General features: G+C 42.6%; 1 protein-coding gene across 2 annotated transcripts in view; it reads left to right on the top strand.

The window, feature by feature from the left end:
• C7H3orf70 (chromosome 7 C3orf70 homolog) overlaps positions 1-12,046 on the top strand; it is a 175,395-nt gene extending 163,349 nt beyond the window's left edge. For both annotated transcript variants that reach the window (XM_030210443.1, XM_030210444.1), the window contains exon 3: positions 10,352-12,046. In XM_030210443.1, the coding sequence (XP_030066303.1) occupies positions 10,352-10,923 (572 nt within the window). In that variant the 3' untranslated portion in view covers positions 10,924-12,046. The remainder of the gene's footprint in view (positions 1-10,351) is intronic.
• Positions 12,047-13,547: the final 1,501 nt, after the last annotated feature.

Here is a 13,547-nt window from a genome sequence, read left to right as displayed (position 1 = left end):
AGCAGACTTGGTGGAGCTGAGGGAGACAGAGAGGTACATAGAGGAGACCTACAGGGATGTTGTAGAGAAGTCACACCTCCTATAGCCAGGACCTGCCCACCAGGGGATGTACTATCCTCGCACCGAGGATATGTCTCCAAGTGCTACCTCGGAGGGAAAGGTTAGGACAGCTGTTGTAGTTGGTGATTCGATCATTAGGCATATAGATAGCTGGGTGGCTGGTGGACGTGAGGATCGCCTGGTGACTTGCCTGCCTGGTGCGAAGGTGGCGGACCTCACGCGTCACCTAGATAGGATTTTAGATAATGCTGGGGAGAAGCTGGCTGTCTAGGTAATTGTGGGTACCAATGACATAGGAAAATGTGGGAGAGAGGTTCTGGAAGCCAAATTTAGGCTTTTAGGTAGAAAGCTCAAATCCAAATCCTCAGAAAATGCTACCCGTTCCATGCGCAGGGCCCAAGAGACAGAACTCCGGAGTCTCAGTGTGTGGATGAGATGATGGTGCAGGGAGGAGGGTTTTAGATTTGTTAGGAACTGGGCAACATTCTGGGGAAAGGGGAGCCTATTCCGAAAGGATGGGCTCCACCTTAACCAGGGTGGGACCAGGCTGCTGGTGTCTGCATTTAAAAAGGAGATAGAACAGCTTTTAAACTAGAAATGGGGGAGGGGGGGAAGGCTGACAGTCACTCAAAAGTGCATGGTTCGGGATAAGGTATCTTTCAAAGATATCACCAAAACAGGGAAGATAGGGTATCCTGATAGTGAGGTTGCAAAAGAGACTGTACTAGATCAGGTGTCCTTAAATAAAAATAAAAATCAGACAAAAGATTGCAAATTAATACTGTCAAGTACTAAGCATGATATAAATAGGAACAAGAAACATACTTTGAAATGTCTATATGCGAATGCCAGGAGCCTAAGAAATAAGATGAGAGAGTTAGAATATATTGCACTAAATGAAAAATTAGGTATAATAAAGGCATCTCTGAGACCTGGTGGAAGGAGGATAACCAGTGGGACACTGTCATACCGGGGTACAAATTATATCGTAGTGATAGGGTGGATCGAATTGGTGGAGGGGTAGCATTGTATATTAACGAGAGCCTTGAATCAAATAGATTGAAAATTCTGCAGGAAACAAAACACTTTTTGGAATCATTGTGGATTGAAATTCCATGTGTAAAGGGAAAAAGGATAGTGATAGGAGTGTACTACCATCCGCCTGGCCAGGATGAACAGACGGATGCAGAAATGTTAAAGGAAATTAGGCACGCAAACAAACTGGGCAACACAATAATAATGGGTGATTTCAATTACCCCGATATTGACTGGGTAAATGTAACATCGGGGCATGTTAGGGAGGTAAAATTCCTTGATAAAATCAAGGACAGCTTTATGGAGCAGCTGGTACAGGAGCCGATGAGAGAAGGAAAAATTCTAGACCTAGTTCTTAGTGGAGCGCATGATCTGGTGCAGGAGGTAATGGTGCTGGGGCCGCTTGATAACAGTGATCATAATATGATCGGATTTGATAGTAACTTTGAAGTAAGTATACATAGGAAATCAAATACGTTAGCGTTTAACTTTAAAAAAGGAGACTATGATAAAATGAGAAGAACGGTGAAAAGAAAACTTAGAGGAGTGACTGCAAGGGTCAAAATTTTACATCAGGCATGGATGCTGTTCAAAAACACCATCCTGGAAGCCCAGGCCAAATATATTCCGCGTATTAAAAAAGGAGGACAGAAGGCCAAATGACAGCCGGCTTGGTTAAAAAGTGAGGTGAAGGAAGCTGTTAGAGCTAAAAAGAAAATCCTTCAGAAAATGGAAGAAGGAACCGACTGAAAATAATAAGGAACAGCATAAGGAATGTCAAATCAAATGCAAAGCGCTGATAAGGAAGGCTAAGAGGGACTTCGAAAAAAAGATTGCATCAGAGGCAAAAACACATAGTAAAAAATGTTTTAGGTATATTAAAAGCAGGAAGCTGTCAAAAGAATCAGTTGGACCACTAGATGACCAAGGAGTAAAAGGGGCGATCAGGGAAGACAAAGCTGTAGCGGAGATGTTTGAATTCTTTGCTTCAGTCTTCACTGTGGAAGATTTGGGTGGGATACCAGTGCCGGAAATGGTATTCGAAGCTGACGAGTCAGAGAAACTTAATGAATTCTCTGTAAACCTGGAGGATGTAATGGGGCAGTTCTACAAACTGAAGAGTATCAAATCTCCTGGACCGGATGGTATTCGTCCAAAAACTGAAAAATGAGCTTGCAAAGCTATTGTTAGAAATATGTAATTTATCCTTAAAATTGAGCGTGGTACTGGAAGATTGGAGGGTGGCCAATGTAACGCCAATTTTTAAAAAAGGTTCCAGAGGAGATCCGGGAAATTATAGACCAGTGAGTCTGACGTTGGTGCCGGGCAAAATGGTAGAAACTATTATTAAGAACAAAATTATAGAGCATATTCAAAAGCATGGATTAATGAGACAAAGTCAACATGGATTTAGTGAAGGGAAATCTTCCTTCACCAATCTACTACATTTCTTTGAAGGGGTGAACAAACATAGGGATAAAAGTGAGCCGGTTGATATTGTGTATCTGGATTTTCACAAGGCGTTTGACAAAGTACCTCATGAAAGACTCCAGAGGAAATTGGAGAGTCATGGGATAGGAGGTAATGTTCTATTGTGGATTTAAAACTGGTTAAAAGATAGAAAACAAAGAGTAGGGTTAAATGGTCAGTATTCTGAATGGAGAAGGGTAGTTAGTGGGGTTCCCTAGGGGTCTGTGCTGGGACCGCTGCTTTTTAACATATTTATAAATGACCTAGAGATGGGAGTAACTAGTGAGGTAATTAAATTTGCTGATGACACAAAGTTATTTAAAGTCATTAAATTGCGGGAGGATTGTGAAAAATTACAAGAGGACCTTACGAGACTGGAAGACTGGGGGTCTAAATGGCAGATGATATTTAATGTGAGCAAGTGCAAAGTGATGCATGTGGGAAAGAGGAACCCGAATTATAGCTACATCATGCAAGGTTCCACGTTAGGAGTCACGGACCAAGAAAGGGATCTAGGTGTCGTAGCTGATGATACGTTGAAACCTTCTGCTCAGTGTGCTGCTGCGGCTAAGAAAGCAAATAGAATGTTAGGTATTATTAGGAAAGGAATGGAAAACAAAAATGAGGATGTTATAATGCCTTTGTATCGCTCCATGGTGTGACCGCATCTCGAATATTGTGTTCAATTCTGGTCGCCGCATCTCAAAAAAGATATAGTGGAATTAGAAAAGGTGCAGAGAAGGGCAACGAAAATGATAAAGGGGATGGGACGTCTTCCCTATGATGAAAGGCTAAAGTGGCTAGGGCTCTTCAGCTTGGAGAAAAGGTGGCCGAGGGGAGATATGATAGAGGTCTATAAAATAATGAGTGGAGGTCTATAAAATAATGAGTCGAGTTGAATGGGTAGTTGTGAAGCGTCTGTTTATGCTTTCCAAAAATACTAGGACTAGGGGCATGCGATGAAGCTACAATGTAGTAAATTTAAAACGAATCTGAGAAAAAGTTTCTTCACTCAACGTGTAATTAAACTCTGGAATTCGTTGCCAGAGAATGTGGTAAAGGTGGTTAGCTTAGTGGAGTTTTAAAAAGGTTTGGACGGCTTCCTAAAGGAAAAGTCCATAGACCGTTATTGAATGGACTTGGGGAAAATCCACTATTTCTGGGATAAGCAGTATAAAATGTTTTGTATTTTGGGGGGATCTTGCCAGGTATATTGTGACCTGGATTGACCACTGTTGGAAACAGGATGCTGGGCTTGATGGACCTTTGGTCTTTCCCAGTATGGCAATACTTATGTACTTATGACTAGAACAACAGGACTGGAGCTGAAGCTGTAGGCAGACAGGACTGGAACAAAAGGTTTGGACGGCTTCCTAAAGGAAAAGTCCATAGACCGTTATTGAATGGACTTGGGGAAAATCCACTATTTGTGGGATAAGCAGTATAAAATGTTTTGTACTTTTTTGGGATCTTGCCAGGTATATTGTGACCTGGATTAGCCACTGTTGGAAACAGGATGCTGGGCTTGATGGACCTTTGGTCTTTCCCAGTATGGCAATACTTATGTACTTATGACTAGAACAACAGGACTGGAGCTGAAGCTGTAGGCAGGCATAGCTGGAACAGACTAGACTGGAACAACAGGACTGGAGCTAAAGCTGTAGGCAGGCAGTGCTGGTACAGACAAGACTGGAACAACAGGACTGGAGCTGAAGCTGTAGGCAGGCAGTGCTGGAACAGACAGGACTGGAACAACAGGACTAGAGCTGAAGCTGTGGGCAGGTAGAGCTGGAACAGACAAGACTGGAACAACAGGACTGGAGTAGCAGCTCACTCAAGGCTGTGCCACACGGCACTCATGGATAAAGGGAAGCCACTCAAAGACAAGCTGGGGAACTAAGCAGAAGAGCTAAACCTAGACACAGACAGGAGAACTAAGCAGAAGGGCTAACCAAAGCCCACAAACAAAAACAGAAGTGCCCCACAGGCACCCTACCTAGGAAACAGGGCTGAAGTGCTAAACAAGCACACCAACTGGGAAACAGGGCAGAAGTGCTAACAAGCACACAGACAGACCTAGAAACCTTTGTCTTTGCAAAGGCCTTGAATGAATGTCCACCAACCACCACTTCCTTATAAAGGCCCTCACTAATGATGTCACAACTACAGAACAGAGGCAGGAAACACACTGATCACCAAAGCGAGGCTTGGAGCACACAGGAAGTGGAAACAGTACAGGAAAGAAACAACAATGCAAGGGGAAAGAACAGACAAGAGCCAGTCCAGAAGCTGACCACCAGGAAATAAAGTGAGTCAAAGAGGGGTCACGACCACAGTCGTGACACAGTCAATGTGGCATATTTACAGTTAGCACACAGTAAGCCATGCATTAAGGCCATGTTTTTGGAAGGGGGCAGAACTTGGCTGGGCATGGGTGGAGAATGGGTGTGGAAAGTGGTTAGCACTGACTAACATGCAATTAGTACAGGACAGCTTACTGCCTCCTAAATTAGAGGCGCTAAGATACTTCCACACTGTGAGCACACACTTTTTGAAAATCCCAAAGTATATATGTAAGTGCAAATGCATTCCTTTCTCCCCTGTCCCCACCTTTGCCACTCTCACAGCAGGTACTATGTGTAGACTTTTATCTATATATCTGGCATTTCTGCAGGCAAAGCTTTGAAAATTATCCATCCTACTGTTTTAGGAATCAACTTTAATTGCCATGAAAACCAAAGACAGGGAAAGAAGACAATTAGAGAGCTGAGAAATAAAGATGGTCATTCCATGTTCATTCTCAAGATGAATAACTCATATCTCTTGCCACAAAAAAAAAACCTACTTAGTATTGTATGCTTTAGTGAGTCTGCAGTGATTAGACACAATGTTTTCTTTAGAGTTCTAGATTTACCGTGCAGTAAAGATTAATTGTATGGAAAATGTCTTAGTAAAGCAAGCAACAAGAACTAACTGCAGCAGCATCTATGAGGAGTGGTATCCATGTATCAGTTTTAGGGGTGTGAAAAGTATTTCTGTAACAGTAGATAAGCTATTGAAGGGCACATAGCTCTCCAAAGCTAGTCACAGATGACTTACGTTAATTCAATAAGAGAGTACCACCTACAACTCAACCAGAATATATAGCAACACCAGAGAATATCTTCAGGTACTATAACAAAGTGAATTTGTTTAATCAAAAATGGATTTATTGGCATTAACATAAAAATTCTGGGAGCTGAGTTCACTGTTGTGCTTCTTGGGGGGAAAAAACACATTTTTCACTTTGTAGAAAACTGTCAGCCTCTGTGTTACTAAGTTAAAATGGGAAACTCTTAATTTCTTTGTCTTTGATAGTATTTGCATTATTACTTTTAAAAGGTATTTTCTTAGATCTCCATTCGAGTGATGCCAGTTTTGCATGCTCAGTAGTAACCTGAGTTTAGAAGTCATGTTAATTATCATAATGGGGTAAATTCTATATAGGGCTAAAAGTAGAGTGCCCAAAAATGGGCACTAAGCTAGTTTTCTGAAATGGCAGAGTTGTGCGCCAAATCTGTTCTAGAATACTAGTATAAGTCTGCAGTTACACGCCAAACTTTAGATGCAACCAGTTATGCCATGTCTATGGGTGGCGTAAATGGTGGCAACTCAGGGGCCCTTTTACTAGGCGGTGGTAAGCTCAATGTGGGCTTACCGCTCGCCATTCTGGAACTACAGCTGGACCAATGTGGGCACTGGTGGTAGTTCCATCCCCAGCATGCAGCATTTCTGGTGCTAGCAGATATATTTCAAAAGTATTTTGCAGGGGGTTACCACCAGGTTAGTACGGGAGCTCTTACCGTCAACTCATTGGGTGGCAGTAAGTCTCCCCCCTCCCTCCACACGGCAAGAACAATCGTACCACATGGCCATATCTTTTTTCGGCCTTTTTACCCACTTTGGTAAAAACGGCCTCTGTGTGGCAAAAACGGCCCCTGCCACTAGTGCAGGGCCCTTTTTACCGCAGCTTAGTAAAAGGGCCCCTCAATGCAGCAGTTGAGTATGTAAGTTGAACTATTCTATAAAGTGTGCTCAAGGTTAGTTGGAACACCCCTGACACGCCCATGCCTTTCCTACATTAATGTCCCTTTTGCATTGGCACTTGAGAGAGGTTAGGTGCTCTGTTTATAGAATAGGAGCGTAAGTCTGTTACATGGGAATGGCAAATTAGCACCAATTAGTACTTGTGAATGCCAGTTAACACTAATTTAATGCCACTTTATTAATTGTTATGTGCATAACTGACTCTATTCTATAACTCTATGTCCAATTGCACACCTAACTTTGGGAGTCATTTATAGAATTTGGGGGAATGTGCATTGGAAATAAATCATCACAGTAAACATTTTTCCTTTTTGCATGGCAGACAAATATGTTTACCCCGTGTACTTAATATATACACAGACCAGATAATCAGACAGAACACAGCGACATGGTTGATATACATAGTCCACAAATATGATTCTGTTACCTTGCTACTAATGGAGCTGCATTGGATCCCGGTTGAAGCCAGGATGCAATTTAGGTTATGTACTATTATTTTTTAAATTGAGTGGTGATGCTTCTGATTATTTATGTGATTGGATCACATTTCTTCAAAAAGATAATTTTTTATAGAACTCATGACCAAATGTTATTGTGTCTTCCATCGGTAAAAAGGATTAAAGATGTTTAATTCCTCTCTTAAGTATCGAGCAGCTTTGGTCTGGAACTCATTACCATTCCAGATTCGATTACTTCCTGATTATTTAGTGTTTAGGAAAACCTTACAAACAGTTTTATTTCATAAATATATAGTACTAAGAAATTAGATTGTGCAAACCTTGTCTTTTCCAGAGACAAGAAGGTGGTAGAACTAGAAAACATAAATTAAGGTTGCTGGGGGGCCGACTCAGGAATGTCAGGAAGTATTTTTTCATGGAGAGGGTGGTAGATACTTGGAATGCTCTCCCACAAGAGGTGGTGGAGATGAAAACAGGAAAGGAATTTAAAAATGCATGGAATACATACAAAGGAATATAGAAGGCACAGAACCAAACAAGCTTAGCAGTGATTAGATGGCAACACCAGTAATTACTACTACTACTACTTAGCATTTCTATAGCGCTACTAGACATATGCAGTGCTGTACGCATTATTTACTTTCTTTGTCCCTAGTGGGCTCACAATTTACGTTTTGGTACCTAGGGCAATGGAGGGTTAAGTGACTTGTGCAGGGTCATAAGGAGCTGCTGTGGGAATTGAACCTAGTTCCCCAGGACCTGAATGGTGCAATAACCATTAGGCTACTCCTCCCCAGTTGGGGAGGAGTAGCCTAATGAGCAGTGCTGAGCAGACTTCTACAGTCTGTGCCCTGATCGTGGCTGGAAAACAAGGCCAGGTCCGGGCAGACTTCTAAGGTCTGTGCCTTGATCATGACTGGACAGATTTGAATTGGCTGGAGTGGGGCTTAGATGACAGCTTCAGAAGTTGGAGAACAAAGCTATTACCAGGCATACTTCTATGGTCTGTGCCCTGAAAATGGCAAGGACAAATTAAGATCAAGTATACATATGTAGTATCACATCATAACATGCTATGAGTTTATCTTGTTGGGCAGACTGGATGGAATGTACAGATCTTTATCTGCCATCTACTATATTACTATGAAACTAATTTGGAACTTTGTAAGTCTACGTGATTTGAAAATACACATCTATTGTAATTCCTGGAATGAATGATTTTATCAAGTGTCACAAAATGCCTAGCCACCCACCTGGGGTTACTCTGCGGCCACTTAGAGGGTCTATCCCCAGCACAGCTGAGGTCAGCCTGCACCTGCTGCTTGTGCTCTATACTAGCACCCTCCTCCCACTGACTGGGCCACAACCGCCTCTGGGCGAGTCTCCCGCTCTCAAATTATCCCCACTGATTTCTAGGTTACTGGAGCCACACTCTCAGTGGTCCCACAGTTCCCAGAAAGCACTCACAGACCCAACACACAAACCACCAGGATTCTTTATCAGTCCAGGTAGGCAGAACAAACAAACAATTGTGTTTATTCTCACACTGGAACGATGAACAAAAATGTTCAAATAGCAAACAATAACAGGCAACTGAAATACAGATCAATAATAACACTAACTAAACATTTGCATACTGGCTAAACTGTACCTGGGAAGATCAGGACATATAATTCACCGAGCCTCAGCAAAGAGATCTGTCTCTCTTTCTTCCTGGCCAAGACTAAAGCAACAGTCAGCACTACTGGGTAATTTTCAAAACTCCAGGCCAGAGCCCAGAACAGTCATGTTTCAAATAAAACCGGTTACATCACTACAGACACTTCCTATTATCTGCGTGCCAAATAAAGAAAGACAAGTCAGCCCTCTGTAACAGATTTAAGCGTAAACATGCACCATCTGCTGACCAAACAGGAGAAATTCACTTCAGAACATAATGCAGGAAAATATCCAATACGTTTTACATACTTAAAATACACTGTTGCTTCACATCCAGCCTTCTTGAATGTGTGTAATCCGCATAGAACTGCGAAGATATCTGAGGAATAGAAGTTCGATGTAATATGGCATAACAATTTCCATCCAAGTACTGAGTGAAATGTAATGTAAATTTGGGGAGGACCACCAAGTGTATTCATATGTTATAGAATAATAGGACTTAACACATGTCAGAGGTGCCAGTAATTGGCAGTTACACCTGGAATTTCTGGTTGCTATTCTATAACATACATGCCAGAGTCGCTTAGGACTAGATTCTATATATGGCACCTGAAAAATCTGCGTAAAAAAATACGCCTAGGTGTATACTATAAGGAATGCCTAAATCCAGGCATATTTTCTAGAATAAGCCTAAATTTCCATGCGGTTTATAGAATATGCTGAGCGCCCATCCCCACAACTAAATTTAGTCATGGGCAGTTATGCCAAGTAAAACTTTGTGTAAATGCCAATGTCTAAATTAGGCGTGGACCAGTTGTATTTAGATTTTAGAAAAGCCATGGCCATGCCCCCTTTTCAACTTTGTGACTTAGAATTTATATGCATCACTTTATAGAATACGCTTAGACAGTTAGTGCGCTTAAATTCTAATTAATGCCAATTAGTGTCAATACTTGTTAATTGGCAATTATCAGCACTGATTGGCTAGTTAACTAATTAAGTTGTGCGCACAAATCTAGAATACGATCAGATTTGCGTGCGCAACCTAAGTCACGCTATATAGAATCCGGGGGTTAGTGTATAACTGCGAAGGGGCAGACCATGGTCAAGTTGCCAAGCGATGTGGGCAACTTATACTATCAGCTGTGCGGGTTCCATGGCTCACTTAGGCCCGCCAGCTCATGCCAGCTATTGACTGTTGTAGGTGGCGTGCCTATGGTTCGGCAGACCAGTGCAGTTTTGTGATAGTATTTTGTAACAGCTTGTAGAACTGGCACTAAGTGTGCTCCACTGTGGCACCTCGATCTTGGTGCCAAGTTATAGAGTTATTCTGTAAATGCATTATATGGAAAGGTATAGAAAATAGGCATGGACTGTGTTTATCAGTAACTTAGTGTAGCAGATATGGCAGATCGCTTCATTCCGCCTCCAACAGGTGACTTTAAATGCATCCACATTACCTGCTGTGTACTTAACATACAGTTTGTTTTTTACTATTTCAAAAGATGCCGTGTTCTGTAGTTATTGCATGTAAATTTTTGTCACAGCACTGTTTGAAATTGTATATTCTGTGCTTGTTACAGGTAAATATGTATATCAACCCATGACACCAGTGGAACAGCTTCCGAGCACTGTAATTCCTGCGCGACCCATAGAGGCAGTGGACACCATTCAAATTTCAGTCTCACTGACTGAACACTTCATGAAGTTTGCCTCAGCCTTCCAGCCACCCATCCCCCCAGAATCACCAAGGTACTGCACAATTTCAGACCTGTTCATCGACAACTACCAAGTGAAGTGCATTAATGGGAAAATGTGCTATGTACAAAGGCAACCACCATCATTGCCGGCACAGTCACAGATTCAGAAGGCAAAACCTGAAGACGTTTCCACCCATGATGCCTTAATATCAAAAGAGAGCAATATGCCAAAAATAAACCACTGCTCTTCCCCTTCCAGCTCTGAGGACTCTGGTATAAATGCAGTAGGTGTCCACTACCTGGAATCTTGTGACGAGGATTCGGAAGGAGGGGCAGAGCTTAGCTCTGAAGAAGACTATGCTCCAAACAGCAGCTGGAAACCCTATCAATGTACCATCCTTTCTCCATCAAAATCTGATCTGGAGGTGATTGAAACTATAGAAACGACTGTTTGAATGGAAGAATTTGAAGAACAATTGATGTTCTGAGCGGCAGTTAAATTGCACTTTTAGACTAATGTAAGGCCACTGTCCCTTATGAGGCATTGAAAATCACTTTGAACAAAAAGAAACCCCAACTTGCAACGATTTGGCGTTTGAATTAATGGATTAGCTGCTTGGAGTCCCTACTTCTGCAAGTGTGCCACGTAATCCAATGCAAGGCTTTTGCCGCACTTTTAATAATCAGAGCTGTCTGCTGCATTGATATATTTCTGAATTTTGTACCAAATAAGGAAAAAGAAAATTATGCCCATTCTGAAACCAAAAGGCAATGTGACTGATGTGATGGAAGGAACACCCGATCCCAGGAATACTTTATTTAAGGGGTTTTTTTTTCAAACTGTGCATTGAGCAGAGTCCCATATCCTGACACTGTGCTATCATTGTAAACCTCATTTTAGCAATTATTAGGCACACGAAAGCAGCAAATGAGATAGAGAGAGGTTATGGAAACCATTTAGAACTAGAAGAATGACTTTCATAAATAAGAAGATTTGAGAGAGAGATAACATTTCAGGGTGTAGTACACGCATGCAGGCCATACCGTCTCAAGATTAGAAAGGTGTTATACCTCATGGAATAGACTAACATTTCCAAAGATGTGGCATTCTTCACATTGTGTGATGATCTGTGTTCCACAGTCCTTTCTGTCCTTATGCCCTTCCTCTAATCCTCAGCCTTTTCTCACCCTTCCCTGCCTAGTTCAACCTTCCTTTAGTGCACTGCCACCAAGTCACAATTTTCATTGCTCAGTCTCCCTTCTCAGCACAGTTTATTTTGAGAATAGGTCAACAGCCTTATCCAGTTCTGAACTTTCCTGCAGCCTCTCATCTGCACCCTTCCTTCTTTAATGTCCACCTTGTACCCGTCCAGAATCAATTGGCCTGCCTCTCTTCATTTATCTGGGAAGCTCCTTTCAGCAATGCAAAGAATAACAAAGCTGGGGCTTTGATTTACTGATTGATGGTGTGCATGTGTGGTTGCTTGGCAACCCTTTCAAAAGTTGGTTGGGTAGAGACTTATGATGTTACACTATCAGGCTTATTTTCGAAAGAGAAGGGCGCCCATCTTTCGACACAAATCGGGAGATGGGCATCCTTCTCCCAGGTTCACCCAAATTGGCATAATCGAAAGCCGATTTTGGGCGTCCCCAACTGCTTTCCGACGCGCGGACGACAAAAGTTCCCGGGGGCATGTTGGAAGCGTAGCGAAGGCGGAACTGGGGCATGCCTAACACATGGGCGTCCTCGACCGATAATGGAAAAAAGAAGGACGTCCCTGACGAGCACTTGGGCAATTTTACTTGGTCCATTTTTTGTTACAACCAAGCCTCAAAAAGGTGCCCAAACTGACCAGATGACCACCGGAGGGAATCGGGGATGACCTCCCCTTACTCCCCCAGTGGTCACTAACCCCCTCCCACCCTAAAAAAAACTTTAAAAATATTTTGTGCCAGCTTCAAATGTCATACCCAGCTCCATGACAGCAGTATGCAGGTCCCTGGAGCAGTTTTAGTGGGTGCAGTGCACTTTAGGCAGGCGGACCCAGGCCCATCCCCCCCTACCTGTTACACTTGTGGTGGTAAATGTGAGCCCTTCAAAACCCACCAGAAACCCACTGTATCCACATCTAGGTGCCCCCCTTCACCCCTTAGGGCTATGGTAGTGGTGTACAGCTGTGGGGAGTGGGTTTTGGTTTTTTTGGGGGGGGTCTCAGCACACAAGGTAAGAGAGCTATGCACTTGGGAGCAATTTCTGAAGTCCACTGCAGTGCCCCCTAGGGTGCCCAGTTGATGTCTTGGCATGTCAGGGGGACCAGTGCACTACGAATGCTGGCTCCTCCCACGACCAAATGGCTTGGATTTGGTCATTTCTGAGGTGGGCGTCCTCGGTTTCCATTATGGCCGAAAATCGGGGACAACCATCTCTAAGGACAACCATCTCTAAGGTCGACCTAAATTTCGTGATTTGGGCGTCCCTGACTGTATTATCGAAACGAAAGATGGACGCCCATCTTGTTTCGATAATAGGGGTTGGTATCTGAGTTTACAGACAGGGTGTGGGACTAAGAGGGAAGCTACCTGTCACTCTTGTGGTGGAAACTGTGATCCCTCCCAAAGTTACCAAAACCCTACTGTATCCACATATAGGTGCCCCCATCACTCATAAGGGCTAGTGTAGTGGTGTACATTGGGGGACTACGTATTATATTTATATAACACAGAACAGACATAAACATAAAGAGTAATTTAACTTAAATACAGATGGAAGACAGCATCTTATTTCTACAAAGGATAAATAATATCCAGTCCTTGCTTGTAGTTTGTCTTCTGGGGTGACTTAGCTCTTCTTGCAGCTATATATTTATTTAACCTTTCATAGCTTTTTCCCACCTGATAAAATCAGCGAATTGTTTGGGCCATTTCTTCTTATGGGGGGGGGGGGATCAAATCTTTATTTTTACATCAGCTTGACATTCTCCAGACCCTGCTGTTGTAATTCAGAGTACGCATCAGAGCTAATAAATTGTAACTGTGAAGGATTTGGGGGGAAAAAAAATCATTTTTACTGCAAGAAATC

Source organism: Microcaecilia unicolor, chromosome 7, assembly GCF_901765095.1.
Source record: "Microcaecilia unicolor chromosome 7, aMicUni1.1, whole genome shotgun sequence".
In the NCBI taxonomy this organism is placed as follows: domain Eukaryota; kingdom Metazoa; phylum Chordata; class Amphibia; order Gymnophiona; family Siphonopidae; genus Microcaecilia; species Microcaecilia unicolor.
Note: the sequence above shows the minus strand (reverse complement) of the source record. Positions and strands in the feature narration are given on the sequence as shown.